At 42.5% G+C, this 27,449-nt stretch overlaps 1 protein-coding gene across 4 annotated transcripts in view; it reads right to left on the bottom strand.

The window, feature by feature from the left end:
* The window catches only part of SCAPER (S-phase cyclin A associated protein in the ER), a 144,372-nt gene that overhangs the window by 111,973 nt on the left and 4,950 nt on the right, over positions 1-27,449 (bottom strand). For 2 of the 4 annotated variants that reach the window (XM_028502379.2, XM_028502378.2), the window contains exons 3-14: positions 25,031-25,148; positions 22,823-22,893; positions 20,468-20,665; positions 15,199-15,299; positions 12,661-12,777; positions 12,236-12,396; positions 9,471-9,727; positions 5,666-5,884; positions 2,434-2,604; positions 1,508-1,583; positions 1,210-1,327; positions 826-937 (exon numbers count right to left, since the gene is read on the bottom strand). In XM_028502379.2, the coding sequence (XP_028358180.1) occupies positions 826-937; positions 1,210-1,327; positions 1,508-1,583; positions 2,434-2,604; positions 5,666-5,884; positions 9,471-9,727; positions 12,236-12,396; positions 12,661-12,777; positions 15,199-15,299; positions 20,468-20,665; positions 22,823-22,893; positions 25,031-25,148 (1,719 nt within the window). Of the gene's footprint in view, positions 1-825; positions 938-1,209; positions 1,328-1,507; positions 1,584-2,433; positions 2,605-5,647; positions 5,885-9,470; positions 9,728-12,235; positions 12,397-12,660; positions 12,778-15,198; positions 15,300-20,467; positions 20,666-22,822; positions 22,894-23,897; positions 23,952-25,030; positions 25,149-27,449 lie in introns of all 4 variants that reach the window. The other 2 variants (XM_036013194.1, XM_028502377.2) reach the window with 2 other exon arrangements.

Here is a 27,449-nt window from a genome sequence, read left to right as displayed (position 1 = left end):
GCTAGCTCGGTAAAGTAAACCTTTTTCAGCCCATATCTCACTGCCCTTATCTAGATGGACAGAGTAGCAGCAGCACCTAACCCGCTGGCTTGTTTTGCAGGCGGAGTCACTGACTGCACAGCACTTTGGACACTGCATCAGACTCGGCCCGACAGCAGTGTCTGCTGTCATCGTCACGCTGCACTGCGCGGACATGAAAAATGCAAACCGCGTGTGTGTGTTAGCCCTACAGACCCAGTGCCTCCAGCGACCCCATGAAGACCATTACACAATTTTATCCTGAGGTTAGAAAATGGCGAAAAGTCTAAAAATTACACGTATTTGCGTAAGAAACAATCTCTGAAGGAAAGAGGATTTTGCCTACAGAGGAACAAAAGGTAGATATAACAGTTGCCTCAGTTCCTTACAACAGCATCAGACAGAAGTAAGAGACAAGTTGTGTGCCTCAAGGAATCCGATCCAGCACCAGGGAGAACAGACTACAGGACGTCAGATGCCGACTCAACAAGAATAGGAAAGAAACTAACATTTCAGTTGAATTTTAGCTGCATAATTATGTGTTTAGCCACCTAAAAAAGTGTGGCACAGGGACAGCGCGGATTAGAAGCTAGAGCACGGAGCATCAGGGCGCTGGCTGAGGCAGCGAGGCTGCGAACCACATCGCTCAGCGAAGGTGCCGGCGCCTTGCTCCCGAGGGGAGGGCACGAAGGACAGCGCCTCAGCCAGGCCGGACGGCGCGTACTCTGAAGTTCTCTGAGCTTCTCTCGGACCAGAGGAACATTTCCACTCCAGGCTACCATAATTTCCTGAATATCAGAAACTCACCCTTTCTAACAATTTCTGAAGCTTTAATGTTTTCTCTTCGCGTAACTTTTCCCTTAGCTGCTGAGCTTTCATTTGTTTTTCTTCATGTTTCTTCTTAGATTCTGCAATTGTTCTATTAATACAAGTAAATAAACAGGCCACAGTATGTTTACACGATAAAACCAAAAATAATTTATTCAGTCCTCAGAGTTCTAAAAATAAATATAAAAAGTACACAAAACTAATTTCGGTCTAACGTTTTAGGAAAACATTGTCACTTCTCAATGGATCTGAACTGTCCTGAGTAATGTGCCTTAAAATGCCGTGTAGCAACGCTGTTTAACAGTCAAGAGTGGCTAGTTCCCCTCCTGTGGAGCATTTCAAATTACGTTTTGGAGGCCAGACCTTTTGCGAGATGGGGAGGAGAGTTTTTCATGCATGTGAATGCCATGTCCTGGAGGTCTAGCAGGCTCCTCCTCCACAATGTCCCCCCAGGACGTATTCTGGCGCCAAGATTCACGAGCTGTTCATTAAAAAGAAAACCACCGTTACTGTTCAGTCACACAGTTCTGTGACACTAACAACTGAGAACAGACTTTCAAAAGGCAACAGCATTCCCAATGTAACTTATGTACTTTACACAGAAACTCATATAGTAAGATCACCTATTTTAGGTCCCTTCACCTGCACACACACACAGTACCTTCATAGTCGGCGAGGACGTCATTCCAGTCCATGGACATACCACAGAAAAAGACACTTCCATTGCCCATGCCGGCCTGAAGTGTAATAAGGAAAATTCAGAACAAATGTTGGAATACAATTATAACCTTAAAAAATCAATTATGTGTGAAATTTTCTTCTCTGTTGCTAATATGTTTTATTTAACAAATAGTTCAAAACTAGAATAAAACGACACACTTCTTGTGGTCACAATAATCACCACGTTAAAACTACCACAGTCTAAACATTTTAAGAGAAAGACAAATCTGCTTGCCATCTGATAGCAGAGGCAAAGCATGTAGAATTTTTAAAAGCCCAAAAGGCCTATACTATGATAATACCCTCTAGTACACTATACTAGAGTACAATAATGTAGTACACCAGTACTCCATAAATTCTGACATCTTCAGAGCATATATCAGGAGAGCTCAAGATTATCTAGTGGGCACTAAGATTTAATAGATAAATATGTGAAACATTCACAGTTACTTTCCTTCTTTAAGAAATCCCTCTCAACGTCAGCAAGGCAGAGTATCATTTGCTTTTTATTAGAACAGAAAGAGTAAAATAAGGTGCCTTCGGTTCCTCTCAATCTCCACAGTTACAATCTAAGTAATATTCAGTTGTTACTTTCTGAGATTCAACTTCTTGATTTGTAAATGGAAAGGAACTTCTAACTGGTCAATTACATCATATTAAAAACTCTCAGTAATGGTAAAGTGTTCAAATAAGATTTGCTATTATTTACTGCGTGTCTTCATCACACAGAATGATAATATTGTTACTGAATATATTTTTTAAAGTAATTTTAATAGGACTAGATGAACTCCCAGTCCTTCTTGCCCTGAGAATTTTATCCCTGAATAGACCTTTTTGAACAATCAAGTTAAAACTCTAAAGGCTCACAGAGAAGTCACTGTCGTTGTCGGTTTCGATATTAATATCATTGTTTTCTTCGGCTTCGATCTCTCTCGTCAGCTGCTCCTCCTCAGCGATGGCGCTGGCGATGGCCTCCTCATTGGCCTTTTCCAGGCGATCCGCCAGCTCTTCCTTTTTGGCGAGGACTTCGGCCATGGACTAGAAAGTCAAAAACAAACAGAATCAAGAATCCCCGCTTGATGAGAAAGCGAAGTAATCATTTCATTCTTTATATGCTACTCATGCACTTAGTAGTATGCATAAAACCGCACTGTTCTAGAAGTATATAGAAACCCGGGGTCCAGGACAAGCTCAACCACTCGCTAGCTGTGTGACTCGGAAGGTTCTAACAACCAAGAGCCTGTTCTGTGTTCTGTAAAACGGTACAATCATGCACAGCTTCCCTTCTTTACCAGGCTGCTGTGCATGAGAAACTGTGGAGTTACATAAATCGCAAGTATTATTGACAGTGTGAATTTGATTCCCATGCAAAAATGCAAAAAGTGATGGGTCAAATGTCTTAAAAAATTATACTTTAAAAAAGGGTGTCAAACTCATTTATACCGGGAACCACATCAGCCTCGCAGTTGCCTTCAAAGGGCCAATACAATTTTAGGACTGTATACATGTAACTACTCCTTAACGGTTAAACGGGAGCTCAGTGCAGCCGCCAGGTAGAAACAGGTGCAGGGCCGGACTCAGCCCGCAGGCCTTGTATTTGCCACCTGTACTTTAAAGGGGGCACAGAATTTACGCTGTAATGGTGATGATACCTAACTTAAATACAAGCACCGTTAAGTATTACAAATAGTATACATTATAAGCGTTAATTAATAAGTCCCTATGGTAAGCTAAATATGTATAACAATGTAGCTCTACAGTTATATTCAGAGGTTTCCATACCCCTTTCTCAACTGATAAACCAAGAACCAGAACTGGGCCCAGATACAGAAGACCTGGACACTGTGTATCAACAATATTGACCTCGCTATTGTTCCAAGAGAAATGAAAATGCATTTCAAACAAAGACAAATGTTCGTGGGGCCTTTATTCGTCACGCAAAGCCTGGAAAAAACTGTGATGTATCATCAACTGAATGGATGACCATACTGTGTCACAGGCATATAACAGAACACACTTAAAGACAATAAAAAGAATGAACTCGCCCTGGTGGGTGTGGCTTAGTGGATTGAGCGCTGGCCTGTGAACCAAAGGGTTACCAGTTCGATTCCCAGTCAGGGCACATGCCTGGGTTGCAGGCCAGGTCCCCAGTAGGGGGCGTGCAAGAGGCAACCACACATTGATGTTTCTCTCCTTCTCTTTCTCCCTCCCTTCCCCTCTCTCTAAAAATAAATAAAATCTTTTTGAAAATTCCAAATATTAAAGTTGAAATTTTCACACATGAACCCATTTCCACAATTGTATCTTCCTCAGACTACCTTTCCATCTAGTCTCTGAAGATCTGAAAAGATTTTCACGTTAAGAGTAGAGCTCAAAGATGAAGTGATGATTCAGTTACCCACATGGAAGTTTTACTACTTTCACACTATGGAATTCAAATAAATATCTGCACAGGGCATTTTTTAAATTTCCAAATATTCAGTAAAATTTGAAATTTTAGTAAACGTGAAAAAACAGATCCGTGACAGCCAGGTTTCCTATCAGCAGATTTTTACAGTGTTGGCAAGAGACGACCTTAAGCAGAAAGGTTCTCACAGTCATTTTTGGCTGAAGTTTATGTTAAATAAGAGTACACATTTTTTTTCACACTTTAACCAGTCATGTGACAACACAATACTGAGAAAGAGGAGAATTCTCTTGTTGCTTCTGTAACCCCCAAACAATGACGTGCTTCTCTAGAGCAGCCCATAGAAGCATCTCTGCCAAGACTGATACAAACTTCTTTAAATCTTTAAAAAAAACTTCCTCTAAGACCTGTAAGAAAATATTAATATTCATATTGAAAGCAGAACCTATTTTCTTCAAGTATGTATACCTGATCCTCAAACACAGAGTGTTTAATATTCCACCACGAGCTTCTTTATATATGTGATTTTAAAAAATGAGAACTTTTAACTATTTTATGCTTATTTAAGTACAGGATCTGTTTCCACTTTTGAAATTTGATTCTCACAGAATCAATATGCAATATAAGTAATGTAATATATCTAGGTATGAAAAAAATATATAAATAGGACCAATTTCTACCCCACACATTAAACCCACTACCTATAGCACCACACTGATGTTCAACCTTTAAAAACATTCACACTGAAAGACCCGAGTTAAAATGAACAAATTGCTCTTTATTACATACTAAAGGAATCTAAGTATTTCTTTTTCTCGCTACTATAAACCTTATTTCTGCCTGAAACAAGCCACATCGTCCCATCCCTGTCTAGTGTTACTCCCCGTCAGAAGCGTCATCTGGCCCACTGCCCTCTGCTGACAGCATCTCTCAGCACGACAAGGCACTAAGTTCTGGAAGAAACGACAGTGTATGCTGGCCATTTGGAAAAGAAAATCTGAGCAGTTTTTCTCAACAACTTTTTACATGGGCCTGTTCCCCTCTGAAAGCTGCTTTTTAAACACAGCTGGCGTGACCTGTTCTAGACCGTCCAGGTCGAGCATCTGAGTACTAGAGTGGGAAACAGGAAGACGTGAGCAGAGACAAGCAGTCGTCCAAACACATAAACCCACACGTAACCGCAAATCAGTGCAGTGTCCAAGCTTCCGCAGCGGGGATGGCCCACAAGTTTCATCTTAACACCAAGCCCAAGCAGCTGTTTGAAGTAACGTGTGGACAGAATTCTAACACTAGATCCAGCGGACGCCATGTCCCATCTATCGAAGTGCAGGGCGGACTGGCTACTGAATCGGTCTCTTAACGCTGGACTTAAACACCCCTGATCCAATCACATTCAAACTGAATGATTTTGAGCAAGTTATGTAGCTTTCACAGTCTCATTTTCTTCCTCTACAAAACAAGAAGGATCTAAACCATATCAAAATGTTGGTAAACATAAAATGTTAAAAGGAAATGATACACAGAATGCTTTGTAAGAAAATGATTTGTAAAAAAAAAATGCTTTGTAAAGTGTAAAGTAACACATAATGCAATTTACTATTACTGGAGTTTATGCCTCAATAACAGATTATGGCTTTAATGTATTTACTCAGAATTCTGATAAGTTGTTCTTACCAAGGTAGCAGCACTCACATTTGAAACATCTGAAGAGTCCATTTCACTTTCCAGCCCTGCTTTCTCTGCTGCAGGTCTGTCTTCGTTTGTGTGCAAAGGAGGTGCGTCCTCTTGCTGAGGGACCGGAACGCACTCTGTGTCCACGTGAACAGCAGGTACTTCAGAAGTTCGCGCGGGGCTGTCTGGTGAGACGCTGCTGCCGGAGTTCTTGACATCATCTAAGGTACTCGCTGTGAACTAACAAGATACAGGTACGGAATGAGTCAGAGGTTTAAAAGGAAATGCTGACCGCTCCACGTCAGAAAACCTGATTCTGCTGAACTTACCAACTGTGAAGCAGCAGCTGACTGGCTGGCAGAAAACTCGCCCATCCTGTTTGTGTGTTTCGAGTATAAAGGAAGAACCCATTCAGCAAGCAGCCCCAAGTGCTATCTGCACACCTACTATGGACAGGGCACTGCCTGAGTGCTTTAAAAAACTAAGCAACATGGCCCTGGCTGGATGGCTCGGTTGGTTGGAGCATCGTCCCATACACCAAAGAGTTGCAGGTTCGATTCCCAGTCAGGGCACACACCTAGGCTGAGGGTTCAATCTCCGGTCAGGGTGCATAAAGGAGACAGCTGGTTGATGTTTCTCTCTTTCCCTCTCTCTCCCCCCTCCTCACTCTCTTAAAAAAAATCAATGAACATATTCTCAGGTGAAGATTTAAAAGAAAATTAAGCAATGGATACTGTAATTATATTTTACTTTAGCAGCCTCTTCTTGATGAATACTTTAAGATATACCTCACAAAAAATCCTAGTCACAATTGTAATACTTTGTGTTATATTCAAATAACTAAAGGTATTTACATGGTTTTCGTGAAGACTGTATATTATCAAATAAAGGCACTTTTCACCAAATACATAGTTTGAGGGCATTTTACTCAAAGATATAAAGGATGCTCATTTTAGATAACATTAAAACAACCTCTAAGCATCTTTCATGAAGACCCAACATAGTACATAATACCAACTTTCAGATTTAAAAGAGAAATGCACCATAAAATAGTACAGATTTTGTGAGCAGTCTCATTGCACAATTCATGTTCTTTAGGTTTTGACATCCTCCCTTTTGCCTTTAAGAGTATTTAACACATAACCAACAGAGATGTGAAGACTAAAACAAATACACCACTGGATTAAGTCAAATACACGTCCATTTCTAAAAAACCGTCCAGCGAATAGAAATGAGCCTTTATTTTCACCTGCAAACAGAGCACAGAAAGAAGACGCTGTGTTTCCCAATTACACTCAGAGTAATGAGCTCCACGTAGAACTCGAATCTAAAATTTTGAGTTTGAAACTCACATCACTACTTAAATAAACATTAGACAAATATTGAGTGCAGCGGCCATAAAACCCCTGAGTTTGATTAATTATTTATATAAATATTAAACTTGGCCGAGTCTTATAAACTACTTTAAAAATTCTATTGGTCAGAGCGGAAAGTGTCCCGAAGTGCTGACTTTAGCGTGAGCACTATTTAAATTGCATCGCGGTGTTTACACTGCTGTCAACATCACCCATACATCAGTCGCCGCGGTTTATAATCTTCTTGGCAACATTTATATAAGCATTACTGATGTTTATAATACAGTCAACTCTGTTTATTAAAAAATCAATATCATTTATATAACAAAATCAAAGCCCAACTATAAAGTAATGTTGAAAAAATATATAAATATGCTAATTCCATTTTTAGAATGACAGTGGAGAAAACAAATATTATCGTTAGCTTGGCCACCATCAGCCGTGAACTTTCATACTGAAATATTTTAAAAATAGTTTAATTACTCAAAAGTTTTATGTATGGGCTATTCTTCAAATTCCAAAATCATAGAAGATTTTTCTTATACTAAACCAGCAAAAGTTTTACATTATTAAAATTTACAGCTAAAACACACATTAACAAAAATGCTGATGTTAAGTGATACAAAAAGTATTTTTTAAATTAAATTAACCTATAGTAAAAAGTTTCTTCAAGTTAGTCAACAATAACCACTGGTTATTTCCTATGTATCTAGGGCTCCACTCCATACTGTGGGAAATTAAAAGACAACATAAAACACTGCCTACAAGGAGTTCCTATCTCAAGTGGGCGTGAACATACGGACATCAGAGAGTCACAGAACATCACAAACAATGTAGGATTAAGAAACATTATCATCATTAAGAAGGAAAACATGGAGCCCTGGTTGGATAGCTCAGTTGGTTAGGGCATCGTCCTAATACACCAAGAATGCAGGTTCGATTCCCAGTCAGAGCACATACAAGAATTAACCAATAAAAGCACAGATAAGTGGACCAACAAATCAGTGTTTCTCCCTCTCTCTTTCTCCCTTCCTCTCTAACATAAATTTTTAAAATCCTTTAAAAATAATAAAATTACGAAAAAAAGAAAACCACTGAAGTTGAGTACAGTTTCCAATAAAAGTAAATGTCCTACAGGTAAAAGGAGATTTTTTAAAAGCAGAAGCTATTCCAGAGTGAGAAATATCACAAATATTTTACAACTTGTTTACTTGGCCCCTGTGTCAGATCAAAGAATAACTCATATTTCATTAGTCATTTTACATAAAATTACACTCACAGAGCACGAACTTTATGCAGACAAGTGTCTAAAAAAATGCATCCCTGGTGGAGGTGGAAGAGGGTATGGGGGATACATGGTAATGTAAAAGATGCAAAAAAACATAATGTAAAAAAACAAATAAATAATGCATTCCTTCATCAAACAAGTACAAAATTCAAATGGACTACCATAAAATACTAAAAATATTAATGTTGAAGAATTATACTGAATATTAGCGAAGTACGCCACACCCGAACTGCAGGGAGTAGAAGCAGAACAGGCTGAAAACAACGCTGACTTCCGGCAGCACTTGGGGTGACAGTCCACACGAAGCAGGGGGAACAGAGGACACCACCCAAGCCCAGTCGTCCAGGTCAGCCACGAGCTGGGCCACCCCGACAGCAGGGGCCCCCAGAAGCGACGCTCAGGACGAGCACCGTGCTTCTGTCTGAGCTGCACACGCTCCTGTGCGGTGCACGGGAAGGCGCTGAGGACGCTGCAGCGACCGTGTGTGGTGGCGGGGGCACTGGGCTCAGCGGGGCACTTCGTCAGGCATACAGATGTCTAGTCACTATGCTGCGCCCCTGAAACTCACATAACATTGTGCAGCTACTGTAACTGACATTTTTTCAATCTTTTAAAACTGCATAAGCTAAACTAAATGACGAACAAACTAACTAAAGGACATTCTACAAAGAAAACTGCAGTGTAGTCTTCAAAATATTAATGTCATAAACAACAAAGACTGACATTACAGAAACAAAGCCAAACACCACGTGTGATTCTAGACTGGACCCTGGATCGGGGGAAAAATCTTACGAGGACATTACTGGGAGACCTGGAACATTCTGAGTATCTACCATAAGGTCATCATATCACGTAACTGTCAAGTCCCCTCAGTTTCATCATTATAATGTGGCTCTACGGAGTCTCCCTTTCCCTCAGAGACACACGCTGTGCTGCTGGGAGGTGAGGGGTCACGATGCAGCACGTCTGCGTGACATGTGAACAGGAGAAAACATGCAGCAAAACGTGAACCTGTGAATCTGGGTGAAGCGTACAGGAGGGCTCAATGTTCTAGTCTAGCAACTTTTCTGTAGATTTGAAACTTTTCACAATAAAGAGTTAAAAATGCAGGAGAAAGATAAGGCGGTCCAGCATACGCACACCCCTTATAAAGATCCAGCACGAGACTTTCGGAATGTACTACCTGGGTCCTCTCCGCGAGCGGGTGGTCGCAGGAGTGTGAGGAGTCTTTGGGCCGCGGCTCTGCAGGCTGACGCGGCCCGTCTCCGACGAGTCCCCCTCGGTGCACGCTGTCCTCCGGCGAGAGGCCTGCGTTCTCCTTGTCGCTGTCGTCCTTCGACCTCGAAGCTGGCGCGGAAACCTTGGGCACGGCCGCTGCCGACCGGGAGCGCACCGGCCGGCCTCTCTGCACGGTCTCCCACCCTTCCGCGTCTTTCCGTTCTGTGCCATTGAGGGAAGAAAAGAATACAAAATTCCTTAGATGATAAAAAGTTTCATAAACCTGTAAATTAAAAATATTTTCAGTATAATTCCCAAAAAGTATAAGGAATATACTAATGGGACACTAATTATTATGCAGGATGTACTGTGTGTCTGTCTATACACACACACACACACACTGAGCCTCTTATCCCTCTAACTACACTGTGGGGTCAGGATTAATCCTATCCCACAAACATTTTTTTAAAATTATCCCTATTTCACAAACAACAAAACTGAGATTTAGATTAAGACTGACTTAATGCCGCAAGGTCAGAGAGAACGCTTACACAGCGGGCGTGCCTCCGAGGGCTGTCCACACAGTTACACGTCTAATCTAACCTTCACGTACGCCCTGTGAGCACTGTCAGCTGCATTTCACCAACAAGGAGACTGAGACAAAGAGAGTCTCAGGCCCTGGCTGGTGTGAGAGGGAGAGAGAACCCATCCCTCTGTCGTTCCCCTTATTGCTGCTTTCTTGCATGTGCTCGCACCACAGACCGAACCCTCAGCCGTGGCTCTAACCACACAAGCCACTTGGCTGGCGGGGCCTTCCATGTGGATCTGCATATGGATTCTGCAGTTACAGCCATGACAAAGTGGCCTGTATCAAAATTAACCTTCTTTCCTCCAAACTATGAAAGCTAGACAAAATGTATAGATGAACTGTCTAAAGCCACTGGAAAGCAAGCAACAGAGGCCAGATCGGAGAAACTAGAATCCCCCAGAAAAAGGAAGGACAACCGCAGGAGATCCACATTCAGCCCAGAACGCTCCCTGAAGACGCCTGGAACTCTCGGGGCCGGGCAAGGGACCCCGTGGAGACCAGCGGTCCGGCCTCGCCGACACAGACATGGGAGCTCAGGGAGTCTGAAGCAGCTGGACTTCAGAGGCAGGACTCCTGGAGGGGACAGCGGCAGGACAGGAGGCCCCACGTCTGCCTCCAGTCTCCCCTTGGTGGTCTGACACCGGCCAAGCGTGCACACGCGGGGCAGCGTGCCGAGGCACCTACAGGAAGCGGCAGCCAGGACGCCAACGGGCTGCGCGGGGCTCGCAGCCCCTGCCCCGGGCGGAGGGGGTCAAGGCTGGGAAACAGGGATGCAGGGGCCTTGGCAAACATCCCCGGCCTCCAGCTGATACCCCAAAAAGAACAAAGACAAAACTAAAACATATCAATTTTAATAAAACCTCAAACCAAACTTTGGCAGAATTAAAGTGATCTGCTTGTACTCTTTATCTTCTTGCCAAAATAGAAGAATAATATGTTTAGAAGGCTCTGTAATTTTTAATATACCATATTAAACATTTGAGTAAATATTATGCGGCTGGCTATAAAACAAGATCAAGTAACTGAAAACCTCCCAAAAATGTTTTTAAAGTAACACCTGGCTGGTGTGGCTCAGTGGATTGAGAGCCAGCCTGCAATGCAAAGGGTTGCCGGTTCAATCCCCAGTCAGGGCACAAGCCTGGGTTGTAGGCCAGCTCCCCAATAGGGAGCACACAAGCAGCAACCACACATTGATGTTTCTCTCCCTCTCTTTCTCCCTCCCTTCCCCTCTCTCAATAAATAAACAAATAAAATCTAAAAAAAAATAATAAAGTAACAAATCCACAGGTAATTTAGCTATTTTACTTTTCAGACACAGACTTTTAAAAATAACTATTACTAATATATTCAAGAAAATATGGATTCAACATACAAAACAGAAAAGACATCAATAAAAAGTTTCCAGATTGAAGCATCAAAAAAAAAAACAAAAAAACCAATGGGAAATAACAAGTATTATTTGTTAGACATAGTACATCAGGTTCATTAATGAGGTTGTTTATATCTTTAGTGATTTTTCTCTACTTGTATTACCAGTTGTTGCAACAGTTAAGTTAAAAGCTCCCAATATAAGTATAGATTTTTCAATTTTCTCCCTCATTTGTCAGTTTTGCTTTACATATTTTAAAAATGTGACATTTGCATGTATATATAAATTTAGATTTTCTCTGTTAAATGACCCTTTAACACTTAAAAAGTACCTCTCTTTAAAACATTTCTTCTCTACTTTGTCTACTTTTTTATATTAGAGCAACACCAGATTTGATTTAAATAACATTCAGATACTCATGAAGTAACACAGTGGCATATGACTTAAAAGTGCATACTGCCTAAAAAATGAAGTAGCCTATTATTTTTCTTTAAGTCAAAAAAGCTGCAAAGGACCTATCCTACCAATAAACTGACAAAAGCATTCATTCTCCTTAGAGTTTATGCAGGGCAAACCTGAGACTAGAATGATCTCCTTACGCTTTCATGTAGGTTTTAAGAGTATTTTATGGTTTTACGTAGGACAGATTAATATCATGTAAACGATGTGAAAAGATAATTATATAATGCTGTCAGCTCCAATTCCAAATAAAACTATTTCCATATATACCCACTGTCTACCACATAAAAAAGAACAATTCAAAGTCACTTGCCATTCTTGCAGGACGTCTTCTGCACTGTCATTGGTGAGCAAGACTGAGCAGGTGCCGCATCCGGAGAAGCAGTCGAGACTGTGTGATGAGCCTTGACCTTGTCGGCCCAGCTAACACCTGTGGGAGCCAGGCGGGGAGCAGCCACGGCACCTGGAGAAGCCCTGTGGCAGAAACGTCTGTTGTGTTAATAAACCTAGTAAGGGTTTACATTTGGGGGTCCCACTTATGTTTTCACATGCTATATTTCCTACAGTTAAACTTTTCCTCTCCTGGATTTTATTCAAACAATTGCAAACACATATGCAACCATATAAATGGGTATTTTTATAACAGAATATCAGTTTTATAATACTTTAAGGGCATTATCTGCAGAAAACAATTTTCTGTAATAAAAGCCTTAGTAGGTTTCTTTGAGTTCATCTCACCCAAAATTTAAGCTTCTTCGAGCATTTGATGCTGCGCTGATCCTGTCCGTCGACGGACTCGCGATCACAGGACGCCCTGGAGACATCTTCTTGACTTCCCAGGCCAGCGAGGTGGGTCTGCCAGGTCAAGACGCACAGATGAAACGGGCAAAAGGGGAAAACCTAACCTCTTCTGTTGGTTCCACCTTCCCCCGGGGAACCACTGACCGGAAGGTGGCCACAGGACCAGTAAGCAGTCACAGGTGATGCAGAGTCAGGATCTCCCACCACGTCAGCACAGCCCTGCTCGCTAAAAAGGGACCACGAGGTACAAACCCATGACATCTGGAGTACTTGTGTTTTAAAGCCTCCACACACCCAGCTGAAGACACATTTAAAACTGTGGCACAACAGTACTAATTCAGGCTACTTGTGACCAGTGTCCAGGAGAACTAAGTACGTAGCACTGGGATCAGGACGGACATACAGGGCTGAGGGTTACATGAAGAATACGCAGGGAACCACGAAGTCTCCTTCCCCCCCCTGTCAATCACCCACGCAGCTGGGGGCAGACACACCGCTGCTCTGCGGTAGGAAAGCTGCCTCCTCCTCCCCCACGAGCCCCACGGCCGCTGTTCCAGTCCCCACTGAAAATTCAGCTTTCCTTCCCCACCCCTCTGCCCTCGGTCAGACCTCCACACCTCCCCAGAGCCTCTGTGCCTCTTACTCTCCACTCAATCTAGCGACTGTGATTTTTTTCTCTCATTAAAAAGTGATGTGGACTGCCAGAAAACAAGAAGATTCAGAGAAAAGATTATCCAAATCAAGTCTAAAGCTTCTGGCAATCTACTGCCAAGTCACCTTCCAGAACGGTTTAACAAATTACAGCGCCACCAGATGGTGGGTGCCCATTTCCCGTGAACCCTGCCAGCAGCTGGTATCTTGTTTTAGGAACTCCACTGGCTTGTGAGAAGACGGCACAGCCAGCAAAGTCGAACATATTTACTGCCTGGCACTTCCCAGGAGGAGTGTGCCGACTCCTGAGCCAGAGCTGATGACGGCCTCTTCCTACAGAAGCTTCAGTGAAGGTGTTTAACTTTTTTTTCAATCATTGGTAAAATGGTACTTGTTTTTGTTTTTCAAATTTCATGTGTTTATTATTATCATTATTGAGGTTGAACTTTTTTAACAACCACTTTAATTTCTTCTCTTAGGATGTGCACGTTGGTATCCTTTCCTCATTTTTTCCCACTGGGATTTGTACAATTTCTTAATTGGTTGGAAATAATTTAACTACTATTACTACTATGGCTACAAATCCTTCGGGTTACATGATGTACCTATTTCACTTTTAATTTTAGTATTTAGAAAAGCATATTTTCAGCCCTGGCTAGCATAGCTCAGTGGATTGAGCGCAGGCTGCAAACCAAAGCATCGCAGGTTCAATTCCCAGTCAGGGCACATGCCTGGGTTGCAGGCCACGGCCCCCAGCACCCGTACATTGATGTTTCTTTCTCTCTCTCTTTCTCCCTCCCGTCCCTCTCTAAAAATAAATAAATAACATTTTTTTTTAAAAAGAAAGAAAAGCATGTTTTCTTCCTATTAAACAAGCCTATCAATATTTTCCTTCGTGCTTCTTACTTTTTCATACAGAGTCCTTATCCACAATAAAAACATAAACACTTATATCTTTTCTACATATGTACAATTGCAGCTTTTATACTTAAGTCTGAAGCCTAGGTGAAGTGAAATTTGAGGAAGGCAGACTAAATAAGCCATCCACAGGGAACTCAAGGTTGCTCTGTATCTGTGAGCTGCCTCAGGAAGCGAGGAGGAGAGATGCTGTTGACTGGTCGACAGATGAGGAGGCGCTTCAGGCGTGTTTTTGGGGAGTGGCTGCTAAGCTTGGCCTTGGCTCAGAATCTTTCTCAAGGCAATCAAGCCTCAAAACAGCCACTGCTGGCTGCCTGGAGTTTGCAAGCAAGAAACAAAGATCTGTTGAATAGTTAGCTTTTCTTACACCTTGGTGGTTACATTATAGAAACTCAAGTTAAATTTAAAAAGGGGGGAAAGAAAATAAAGATGTGTCGTAAGGAAATAAACTGCACAAGGTCAAGGGCATCCAAGGGGAGGGGGACTAGAATCAGGACTCGTGAGGATTAGACCTAGAGGAGAGAGGCTTTAAAGCAACACTGGTAAATTCTCAACAACCTATTATACCCTTTAAACACTTCTTCTGCATCCTCCATGAAATCATTCCTGGTCTACCCCAAAAAGATATGACCCTGTCCTTTTCTGAACACCTGCAACAGTTTTTTTGTAGCAGTAAGCTCTGTTTTACCCTGCCGTTAGACTCCAAATGCATGAGAGCAGTAAATGTACCATATTCAGCAGTTAACTGTCTGCACTGGAAAAAAGTGGCTTGCTCTAGTAGGTATCAAATAAATATTTGTTACTACTAAGTTGAATGAGAGATGCTAAGGTCAAGTTCATTGTCAATTTCAATGACGGCTTTAGAAAACGCTGGCAGCTTTCACCATAAAGACCCGAGATCATTACCTGCTTTGAGCATCCGTCTTCTCCAGCTTTTCCTGAAGCTGAATCCAGTCAATCAGGGCTTTGAAATCTCTCACGTAGTTGTCCAGCATCATCAGCACCTCCTAACAGAAAACGACAACACACGTCATACTCCACTCTTACACGAAAAAGCACTGTAGAGTGAAGGAGGCCGCAAAATCTACTGCTTTGGTTTTCTTGGTTTTTGTTTTATTTTCATTCGTACTATTTGCCAAGAAATTAGTGAAGCTGAGAATCTGAAGACCACGAGACAGTACTGGTCTCCTTTTTTCAGACCTCCAGAATGACCATTCTTTCAACCTTTTTTATTGTGAGGTTAATAAGCAGAAAAATGCACAAGACACAAATGTACAGGTAAACTATTTCACAGCAAACATGCAGGCAACCACCACCCTGGATGAAAATGAAACAATGCCAGTCTCTCAGAATTGCCCGTCGTCCCCTCCCTGTCACCACTTCATCCCTCTCCAAGGTACCCACTGCTTTAACCTTTAGTAGTTTCATTTTGCCTATTTCAAAATTCATATAAATGAACTCACAGAGTATTATTTTGTGGCTTCTTTTGTACATCTGTTTACTAGGTTCATCCATATTTCAGAGTGCGCCTGCAACTCACTAACTGTCCATGTCTAAGGTCACTAGTGAAACAGCATTCTTTACATGAATATTTATTTTTCCAATCAACTGCTGATGAATACTTGGGTGATTTCCGAATTCCAGATATCACAAATTACACGCTGTTACTCATGTACATGTCCTCTGCACACACACACGCATCTCTGTTGAGCGAAACTGCTGATTCGCAGGGTAAGTGCACGTCCCACTGCAGCACCAAATCCTGACCCGTCTGCCGGAGAGGCTGCTGCCGACCGGCAGTGCCCGGGGTCTGCCTCTCCGCACAAGCTCTCCAACGCTGGTCGGTTCCCGTCTGACCAGGGGCAGCCGTCCTAACAGATGTGAGCTGGTGTCTCGTTGTTGTTCTGACTTGCACTTCCCTTGTGGCTAGTGATGTTAAGCATTTTTCCTTATACCTGTGGGCCACCTGTATGTCTTCCTTGGAGAAATAGCTGTGCAGGCCCTCTGCTCACTTTTTAATCAAACTGTCCAGTTCGTTTTCTTGTTAAGCTGCATGTGTTCCACACCAGCCGAGACACGGAACACCAAGTGGTCTTCTTTGACAGACGACTGGATGAACAAGGCGTGATACACACGTGCAGTGGAATACTCCGTGGCCGTTACAGAGATGAAATGTTGCCATCTGTGGCCACATGGATGACTCTTGAGAGCATCAGGGCAAGTGAAGTCGGTCGGATGGAAAAGGACAAGAACCGTAAAACTGCACTCGTGTGTGAGATATAAAACAACACGCCACACACACACACACACAAAACCAGACACACAGACACAGACAACAGAACGGTGGGTCACAGAGGGGGAGGGGGCTGGAGGAAGGTCAAAGACGGTAGCGGGGGTCACACACAAGGTAATGGAAGGGGAGCAGGCTTTGGGTGTTGAAGACATAACAGAGTATGCAGGTGTTCCATTATGAAGTTGTATACCTGAAATTTATGTTATTAAATAACGTCACCCCAAGAAATTTAATTTTTAAAAATGATCATTTGTTTTATACATACATTACTGTTACATAACCAAGTTTTAGACTGACTTTCTAGTATCAGTGGTACCCAAAGACCTCAACGACACTTTCAGTTATAAACATTTTTAAAAATATAGCTACACTTGGGAAATTAGGCCCAACATTAATATTAAACGTACACCTAGTTACACACAAACAAAATGCAGTACCAATCTCACTTTAGTCACAAAACTTATATTCTACTTCAAAATTAGACTCTCTGAACAAAGGAGTTTTGTTTCTTTCGTGTAAACGTGATCCTTACCACCAAATCACTGATAATGACAGTCTTCTACAGTCAGGAAAAGGAAAAATGTAAAGATTCAGTTGGCTTCCTTTTCTCAATTCTACTAACTCAAATTCTTTAATTAAATTCATTCGACCTAAATCACCTACATTAGAGCCCAGAAAGATCTAATCCAGAATAATTTATTCCATAAGGCTCTGCATGCCCCTGCTGGAGGTCGAGGAGGCGCTGGAGGAGGAGGAGGAGAACCACCCTCCCTGGACGCGAGCACCAGCAGCTGCACCTCCGAGGCCGGCTGCCCCGAGAAAGGGCACTTGGTGGCTTCAACAACCTAGCTAAGGGATGTTTAGCTCGGCGCTATCGGGAGTGACCAGAGGGGAACCACGCAGCGGTAACCCGAGCCGTGTCTCACGAACGAGGGAACACAAACAGGACACGCAGCTGGGGCAGCCCCGCGGTCGCTGATGCACATCCTCCTCCCCACGGCGCGGGAGGCCACTTTGTCAGGCAGGATGCAGCCGAACAAAAGTGCTTCTGAAAGGAACATTATAGGCATTCAGATAAGCACATATAGATGTACAGCTAAAATTACCAATTAGTTTACCAATTGGCTGCAACGGATTTGATTGGCTGGCAATTAATTCTAGTGACTGGCGCTCCGTGCAGGACGGTCGGCGCCGCCGCTTTGTCCTGCTGACACACAACACCAGAGCGCGGGCCCCTGGGCCCGGGACGTCGACGGCGCCCGCCAATCCCGCTCCCGGAGTGGGCACAGCCGGGAACTCCAGCGGCGGGGGGTGGAAACACGCATCCTGTGAGAAGTCAGTGATAACGGGAGCCTCACAAAAGAAAGAGCTTCACCAAAGGGAAACAAGTTTTTAAGAGCATGATTTTTAAGAAAGCTCTTAAAGCATTAGAATGATTTTTAAGCCTGTTTTTAAAGCTACTAACGAACAGTAATTCAAACTGGAAATCGTCTGAAAGCAAAATGGCACATGAACCCCTTTCCACACTGTGAACAGCATCGCTCACAGTCACCATCACGAGCACCCGCCCCGCCCAAAACCCTCCCCAGAACACGCCGAGAAGGTGGCTCCCACTCCCCTGCCTGGGCGCCCCTGCACCCACCCTCCTGCCCACGTGCTGAGGGAGACGGGGATGCGGGGTGCTGACGGTGAGAGGATGGCTTTGGCGGACTGTCAGCTCTCAGCAAGTCCTGTGGAAGCGACTGCTAGTGTAACAGGCACATCTCCAGACTAAAGAGTGGGAACGTCAGCCTCCTTGGGTCACAGAGGCGCGCCCTGATCTACTTCTGCCTCTGGCTGACACAGAAAACCGTTTTCACCGCCGTGTTCTACTTATGTGAATTACGTAATGTGGCCATTACTAACTGCATTTTACACATGAGACAAGGAACTGAGCTGTGGTGATTGAACTAGAAAAAAATCACAAATAGGGATAAATCTTGTTAGTAAGCAGATCTTCTGCAAATCAAGGGTTGAATCCACATTTAGAATGAGAGGAAAAACCCGGGTTACATGTTTCACAAAGACACTAATCAAATGAGATAATGTACGGAAGGGCTTGTGTCAAAGAAGAGAGATAAACAAAAAAACAAACTGTAGGTACTATGCACCCAGCACTCGCTTTGACCAGACGCTGTGCTGTCTGTTTATTTCCCTACCTGCAAACCCTGGGTGTGCGGAGCAGCAGAGCCGGGTATGGAAGTAACTTTTAAGCTCCCGGACTCTATTTCTCGGCATAAGCCTTTGAACATCTCGGCACAGCACAAACGAGAGAACACAGCTCTGCACCCCTCTGACTTGGTGAAAGCCTTCTCCATTCCTGGAACCCACAACCTGAACAACAAGCTCCTACTGCTGTTGAGCTTTCACCGAGTTCTGGGTAGTCGGGGGTCAGAGCCAGAAAATAAAGCCACAGTGTCTCGTGGCCACGCGCAGCTTCCTCAAAGACAGCGTCGGGGAACAGGGCAGGAGCTCCCGCTGCTCCTCGCAGAGGCACGATTACAATGGGTCAAGTTCATTTCTAGTAAGAAGTGAACACGTTACACACAAATTTTATTTCCTCAACCTACACTCTGTTATTTTTCAACACAAAATCACACCATCTGCTATGTGAGTGATCGAGGGATGACCCAGAGATTACCTAGACCCACATGCTCATTTAGTGTCAGAACCTCTCCTCTAAGAGTCAGTCCCACAGGGTTTCTACCACACCACGCTGATCCACTGAACTCCCAGAATATGATTTTGCTTAAAAACATTTATCTTTTTAAAACGACAGAAATTTTATATGCTGAATATAACAGTATTACTTGGGACAAACCATAAACTTGGGTGAGTTCAATTATTGTTCATTCTAAAAACTTGCTTCTGATGAATCCTATTTTTAAGCTTACAACCTGTTTTGGTTGTTTCCAACTTTAAAGGAAATGCAGCTGCTGTCTCGACATGTAACTACTCCTTGACCCTACATACGTTTCGAAGGTTAAGTAATGAACTCCAGGTTTTCCAACCCTGTTCACTACAGAAACAGAAGACACTACCTTTGCAATATTCCCATAAAGATGTATCACTCCTGGTTTTTCTCAAAACAATTTTATGCAATTATGAAGTAATTTAGTACATACTTTATATTTACTAAAAGGCCAGGTTTTTAAGTGAATTTTTAGAGACAGCTAACGCTGTGTATCTGTCTAATACCCTGTTGCAAACACAAACAGGAACACGACGCACTGACGACACTCCGCTCCCACCCAGGACTGTCCACGGCCGGCCCCCGAGCTCCCTTCTCCCTGACCGCAGTGAGTCGGGACAGAGATCAGGACCTCAGCGGACAGGGAGCGACTGTCCAACTCAAGACATTAAACACAAACCAAAGAATGTGACTGTCTCACTAGCGCCACCTGGCGCACCAAGGCAGAATGGAGAACAAGAGGGATTTTTGGTAAGCAACTGTGTCTGCGTGTGTGCGTGTCCATCCCTCGGACTTCCTGCCCAGGACTACGCATCAAGGCAGCTTTCTACCCAATCTCGCACATAATGAGGCAATGCAAACGACAGCGACCACCGAAGTGCCCCGGGAAAATCACAGCAGGAAAAACCCGCAGCACACACGGCGGCAGCACGTGGAGCGGTGGCTGCCAGGGTGTGGGGGGTAGGGAGAGGCTGGTCAGAGGGTACACACTTTCAGCTGTACAATGAGTTTGTTTTAGGGACCTATGTGCAGCATGGTGCTCCAGCTAATACTACGACATGACACACTGAGGTAAACGATCAAGTCAGGTGGGGCCAGATCTATTTGAATCTGGACTCAAACAGATTACAAAGCCTCAAAGTGAAACTCACCTTACATTCCACCACACTCTGATCTGATTCACAAGTTACATAGATTTCATCCACTGCCCGGCGAAGATTGTCAAATAGAAACGCCCAGTATCTAGCTCTTAGATCAATTTTACGAGGGTGCCTTGTTTTAGTGGGACTTTTATCAAAGTGTTTCTCTCCCGTTGTAGACGATGTTATCTTACAGTCTCCTGCAGTGTGCTGTAAATAAAATACATAAAAAAATTTTTTTTAATCCTCCAGGGATTGTAGTATTACAATGAAGCACATTTTTCTTTTTTTCTTTATCTTTACCCAAGGACATTTTTTTAATAATTAAAAAAGATGTTTACTGATTTGAGAGAGAGAAAGAAACACCAATGTGTGAGAGAAAGATCGACCACTTGCCTCCCATCCGTGCCTCGACCCAGCCTGCGGTGGCAACAGCAAAGAGCCTGGAAACACGGAGGCGGTGGAGGCGGCCTGCTACCCCCCCCACCGCCCACCAGGGCCATCCACACACTACAGGGACGATGCCCGAGTCCCACGAGACCCCAGACGCAGCAGGGGAACCACCATCCCAGTGGCTACACTGCAGCAGCAGGGACACCAGCAGCAGTAAGGCAGGCACCAGCGACTCCTGGGGGCTCAAGCAGCAACCACGAGGGCACCTGTGACACCTGTGGAACAGAACCTGCAGGTAGGAAGTGGTGGCTATCAAATCTAAACGGAGTCAGTCAGCTCAGGTAAGAGAAACTAAAAACACATCCTACAGCGCCACCTACTGGAGAACAAAAAAGGCCTCCAATTACCAACCTAGAGTTGGTAGGTTAAAAAACAAAAGCTCTACCTAAATAAGAAAGTTGTTCACTACCTCAAATGCACTCGCTGAAGAAAAACCCATCAAGCACCATGAATATTCACAGTAACACAGCATCACAAAAAGACAAGGACGACTCTCCAGAACTCAAACTCAAAGCCGTGGAAGCTGTGATCCCAATGTCAGAGAATTCAAAATCAGTCCCATGAAGAGACTCAAGGAGATAGAAGAAAACCCAGAAAGGCAGCCCAGTGGCCTCAGGCACAAATTAATGAACAGAAGAAGCACTTTACCAAAAGCCTGAAACTACACAGAAAGAATCAAACAGAAACCCTGGACCTGAAGCACTCAGTGAAGGAGAGGAAGGAGGCAGCAGGAAGCACTGGAAACAGGGCAGACCACAAGGCAGGGAGGACAGGAATCTGGACGTGACTCCCACGGAAGAGGAGAGGGACCTGAGATCTGTCTGCCTCCAGGAGAAAGGGCGACACCGGCCAACGGGTGCCCCCAGAACGAGGGGGAAGAAACGGGGCAGCGAACAGAAAGTCTGCTTCAACCACTGACAGATGAGAACTTCCCAAACCTGGAGAAGGAGCTGGACACTCAAGTACAAGAAGCTAATAGAACAACTAATTGTCTCAACACAAAAAGACCTTCTCCGACACATTGTATTAAAGTTGTTAATAGTTAAGGATAAAGAAAGAATTCTAGAGACAGCCAGGGGAAAGAAAAAACCCAGTAACCTAAATAAGAATGACATATTCCAAATACTGAAAGATGAAAACTGCCAGCCAAGAATAATTTATCCATCAAAGTTATCCTTCAGACATGAAGGAGAAAATAAAGGCCCTGTCTAACAAAAGAAAAAAGAAAAGAAAAAAAGAAAGCTGACGGGGAATTCCCCACCACAAGACCTGGCTTACAAAAATGCTGAAGGGAACTCTTCCGTCAGAAAGGAAAATGCAGAAGTACAGAAAAGTTTGACAAGGTGATAAATAGATAAAGATTATTAGAAAATTGCAACTATTACAGAACTGAGTGTTAAAACCGTAACTATTAGCCCTGGCTGGCGTAGCTCAGTGGATTGAGCGCAGGCTGCGAACCAAAGTGTTGCAGGTTCGATTCCCAATCAGGGCACGTGCCTGGGTTGCAGGCCATGACCCCCAGCAACTGCACATTGATGTTTCTTTCTTTCTCTCTCTCTTTCTCTCTCTCCCCCCTTCCCTCTCTAAAAATAAATAAATTAAAAAAAAAAAAAAAAAAAACGTAACTATTGCCCTGGCTGGTGTGGCTCAGCAGATTGAGCACCAGCCTGTGAACCAAAGGGCACATGCCTGGGTTGTGAGCCAGGCCCCCAGTGGGGGGCATGAGAGAGGCAACCACACATTGATGTTGCTCTCCCTCTTTCTCCCTCCCTTCCCCTCTCTCTAAAAATAAATAAATAAAATCTTTAAAAAGAGAAAGTTACGCTAGATTTATACATGAAAATAAAATATACAATATTCACATCCCCCCCAAAAATAAACTCTAACTAAAATGAAAAGTTGCATACATTGTACCTGTTTGGTAGTTTTATGAGTGCCTTGAATTGTCCTCTTTGATTTCCCACCAGCTTGACATTTCGATTTTCCTTCAAGAATAAACATAAATATAAAGATCAACAAATAGCTAGTACAACATAAAATCAAACCACACAAATCATTCAAGCATATTAATACATAACCTCCTTCTATGCTACTGAAGAGCAATCTGAACTACTGATGGAATAGAAAACAAATTTCTCAAGTCCCAGAGACTACTTTCATTGAACAGCTTTCTCAGAAGAGGAGTAAATCAACTTCTTAAGGAAGTCAGATATTCCGACAACTCAAAAACAAGGTCGCCCTGGCTGGGTTGCTCAGTTGGTCCGGGTGCCATCTCAATACGCCAAGGTTGCAGGTTTGATCCTGATCAGGGCACATGGAAGAATCAACCAATGGTTGATTGGTTGATTGACTGCTCTCATCACTAAGTGGAACAACAAATCACTGTTTCTGTCTCTCTCCAATCAATAAAAATTTTTTAAAAATAAATAACAGCAAGGTCAAATAAAAAATTTCAACCAAAAAAACTGAGTTGAGATAGGATCTGAATTTGTTTCATGAATGATAAAATTTTAAAAAAAAACAAGGTCAAGTTAGTGATACATCTCAACTTATATATGCAGGACTGAAAAATACTTATTTCCATACAAATTTTATTGCAACAGTAAAATCAAGAATACCTTCTTTACTACGTAAATATTTTGTTTTAACTTATATGATTTCTGAAATACAGTTTCATTTTGAAAAGGGAAGTTTTTAGTCCTCCCTATTTTTGCGGTCAGATGTATCTTTCTCATTTGTTCCAATTTTTTTATAAGATACTACCAACCTTTTTATAATCACTCTATTTCTGAAAACAATTCTAAACAGGAGTAAAAAATTTGTAATGTACAACAAAATAACTTTCTTTCTGCTAAATAATTTTTGCCAGAACCCCGATGCAGTATAAATGAAGTAAACCACAGTATCTGTCTGCAATTTATCTGCCCATGAGTGGGCCTCCCTTATGGGCAGACAAATCGGGCATGAAGGCAGAGAACTCCACACTCACCTACACCACCCTTTATGCATCCTTTCATTACAGACTGTCCAGTAGAATAACCAGCTTAGAACAAGTACCAGAGGAAATAGAAAAACAAAACAAAACAAAACAAAGAACAGATGAGAACTTTTAAAAATTGATTTATTATCCTCAGAAATATCTGAGTACCTTGCAGCCATAAAACAAAAACAAGTGGTTGTTTTGTTTTATAACTTTTATTTTTTATGGATTTATTAATTTTTTTTGAGAGAGAGAAACATCAATTCTTTGTTCCACCACCATTCACTGGTGATTAGTGATCAAACCCACAACCTGGGTGTATCAGCATGATGCTGGAGCCAACTGAGCTGCTTGGCCAGGGCCCAAACTGATCTCAAAAAATAACTAAATAACTAAATAAATAAATAGCTTTTCTGTAAGTGTAAAGTTTTAATGATATAAAATAATCCTTACCAAAAATTATGAAGTTAACATTCTTCTTTGTAATTATTGTATAGATATTCAGATAGTTTTAATTCCCTGGGCTTATAGTTCTGTTATTTCGCAATTAGCATAAATAAAGCTTTTAAATTATACTGGCTAATTTTTTGTGTATTTATATGCAACATTATGTTACATACATATGTGTGATTCATTACTGTATTTTCTTTCCTTTTACGGTTATTTAAACTAGAATCAACTGTAATTAAAACACCTCCAGATTGCTTTGTGCTCTGAGTATCTCATGGAAAATGGCAAATGAAATTTAACAAAACATTTATAATACATAGCAACCATAGACATGTTTAGGTTTTATGTTGTTACTTTTGTAGTAAATAATATTGATACCTATTTTTTATTTGTATAAGAATTTGAGGAAAGAAAAAAATCTAATCTCCTCAACCTTATAAAAACCCTAACCCACTAATAATAATAATGTAACAAACCCAAATTCATTCCTTTGTGAAACAGTAAAATTAATAACACTTTCCTGAAACCATTTGTATATCAGATGGAAAGGCCATAAAAATTACTTTTTATTTAATTTATACTAGTTTGCCCAAGAGTTTTCTAATGGTAAACAGTTTTCAGTCCATCTGTGGTTTAGGACTAAGCGTTACCTTCTCATTTACAACAAAAGGAAACTTATTTTTAGGACATACCATCGTCATCTTTGCTCTCTAGGGGAACGCTCCACGCGATCAGGTTGCGGGCCGTGCGCCCCTCCTCCGCAACGATCCTCCTCACTTTGTCGTGGCTGTTGGAGCGCTGGAAGGAAGCCTGCGTGCGGAGGGGAGAGTCTTTATTGCATCATTGGATCAGCCAACATATAAAGTGTATCTGGCAGATAAATTCATTATTTCTCATATTTCTCAGGAAGAAAACGCTCAAATTCTAGTAATTTCTAATGATACTATTCTTCCAGAAATGCTAGTAGTAACTTAACAGTTTTAAACACTGTAACCCAGCCCTGCCTGGTGTGGCTCAGCGGATTGTGCGCCTGCCTTTGAGCCAGAGGGCAGCCGGTTCCAGTTCAACTCCCAGTCTAGGGCACGCGCCTGGGTTGCGGGTCGGGGGGCACGCGAGGCACCCTTTCTCTCCCTCTCTTTCTCCCTCCCTTCCACTCTCTAAAAACAAATAAACAAAATCTTTAAAGAAATAAAAAATAAAAAGAGTAACTTTCTCAGAATGAGGTCTCTTCGACCCCTGGACTTGGCCAGGCCCCCATCTGTATACAAGAAACAACTTATACTCCTCTGTAGCACATCTCACAATTATAGTTTAAATTATAAACTTATGTGGTAAATTACGTATATGATACATAATGTGTGATATACACATACATATTTACATGCATACTTTTTTAAAAATATAAGCACTAAAGGATAAACCAAAAACTAGTAAAAATGATTACCCACAGCACCCAGTAAAATGGCTACTGTCATTAAAAAAAGTGTTGGCAAGGACACATACCATATGAACTGGAACCATTGTGCATTATTGGTCAGAATGTAAATATGGCATAGCTGCTGTGGAAAATGGCATGGGGGTTCCTCAAAAAAAATTTTTTTTAAGATTTTATATCTTTATTTTTACAGATAGGGAATGGGGGTGGAGAGCGAAACATCGATGGGTCGCCTCTCGTACATGCCCCAGCTGGGACTGAGCCCACAGCCCAGGAATCACACTGGTGACCTCTCGCTTTGCGAGACAACACTCAACCAAGTGAGCCACACCAGTCAGGGCCTCAGAAATCTTGAAACAGACCGACCATATACATGATCCAGCAATTCCCTTTCTGGGTATACAGCACAAAGAACTGAAAACAGGGCCTCACAGAGATACCTGTGCACCTGTGTTCACAGTGACTCCATTCTCAATTTGTGGGAGCCACCCCGTGCACCGGCAAGTGAACCAGTGAGCCAAACGTGGCCTATACACACAATGGAGTATCATGCAGTCTTACACAGGAAATTCTCACATATGCTACAACGTTGAGGACAGTGTGCTAACTGAAATAAGCCAGTCGGAGAAAGACGAGGGCTGTCCGGTTCCACTTCAGTGTGGGACCTGGAGCGGTCGAAATCACAAAGACAGAAAGCAGAATGATGGTTGCCAGGGAGTCGAGAACGGGGAGTGGGGGGTTACTGCTTAGTAGATTCGGCGTTTCGGTTTTGCAAGGTTAAAGAGTTCTGGAGATAGGTGGTGATGATGGTTACACAGTAACATGAATGTGCTCAATAGCACTGAACGGCACACCTAAAAAGGATTCAGATGTAAATTGTATGTGTATTTTAACAATTTCTTTTAAAAACTGGAAAAGAAAGAATTATCCACAAGGGAAGAGGAGAACAGAGATGAAAATCAGACTTCTCTAAGTGAATACTATCTCATAGTTGACATTTTGAACCATGTAAATGTTGTATGTAATAGTCAATAAAAATCAAAAGGAAAAATAAATATCAAAAGATCAAAATGAAGATGTGGAATAATTTTTTCCAAGGTACTGAGAGGAAGATCTGGCAACCCGGACTTCTATACTGAGCATGACCGTGTCTGAAAAGTGGAAGAGAAAAATGGTATCTTTAGGTAAATAAAACCAGAGTTTATAACTAAAAGGCCCCACACTATAGGAAATTCTCAGGATATGACACACAGAAGGAAAATAATCCCACATAACAGATTAAAAAAAAAAATCAAACACTTAGAACTCGTCGTTCTGTCATTAAGACATAAAGCAGAGTGAAGCGCGGGGAGCGTGGAGGGGGTTACAATGAAGCAGGATGCAGAACACAGGTAGACAGACTCCTGCCCTGAGCACTCCACTGCCAAAGACTGGACCTGCCGATGTACCAAAACCCAAAGCTGATCAGTAACTAACTGAGGGAACAGGAATGAAGAGGGATTCGCAAACTGAACTGGGACTCCCCCAGGCCACACTAGGAGGGCAGAAAAGGGAAGGAGGCAGACCACAGCCGCCGTGCTGGGAGTAAAAACGTCTAATGTCGTCTAAGACATCCCACCCCTAAATCTCCCACAGGAGGTGTGCAGGCAGACAGGGCTCCCCCATAAACTCCACTC

The sequence above is a fragment of the Phyllostomus discolor genome, chromosome 12 (genome assembly GCF_004126475.2).
Source record: "Phyllostomus discolor isolate MPI-MPIP mPhyDis1 chromosome 12, mPhyDis1.pri.v3, whole genome shotgun sequence".
NCBI lineage: Eukaryota > Metazoa > Chordata > Mammalia > Chiroptera > Phyllostomidae > Phyllostomus > Phyllostomus discolor.
This window is presented reverse-complemented; position numbering and strand designations above follow the sequence as displayed.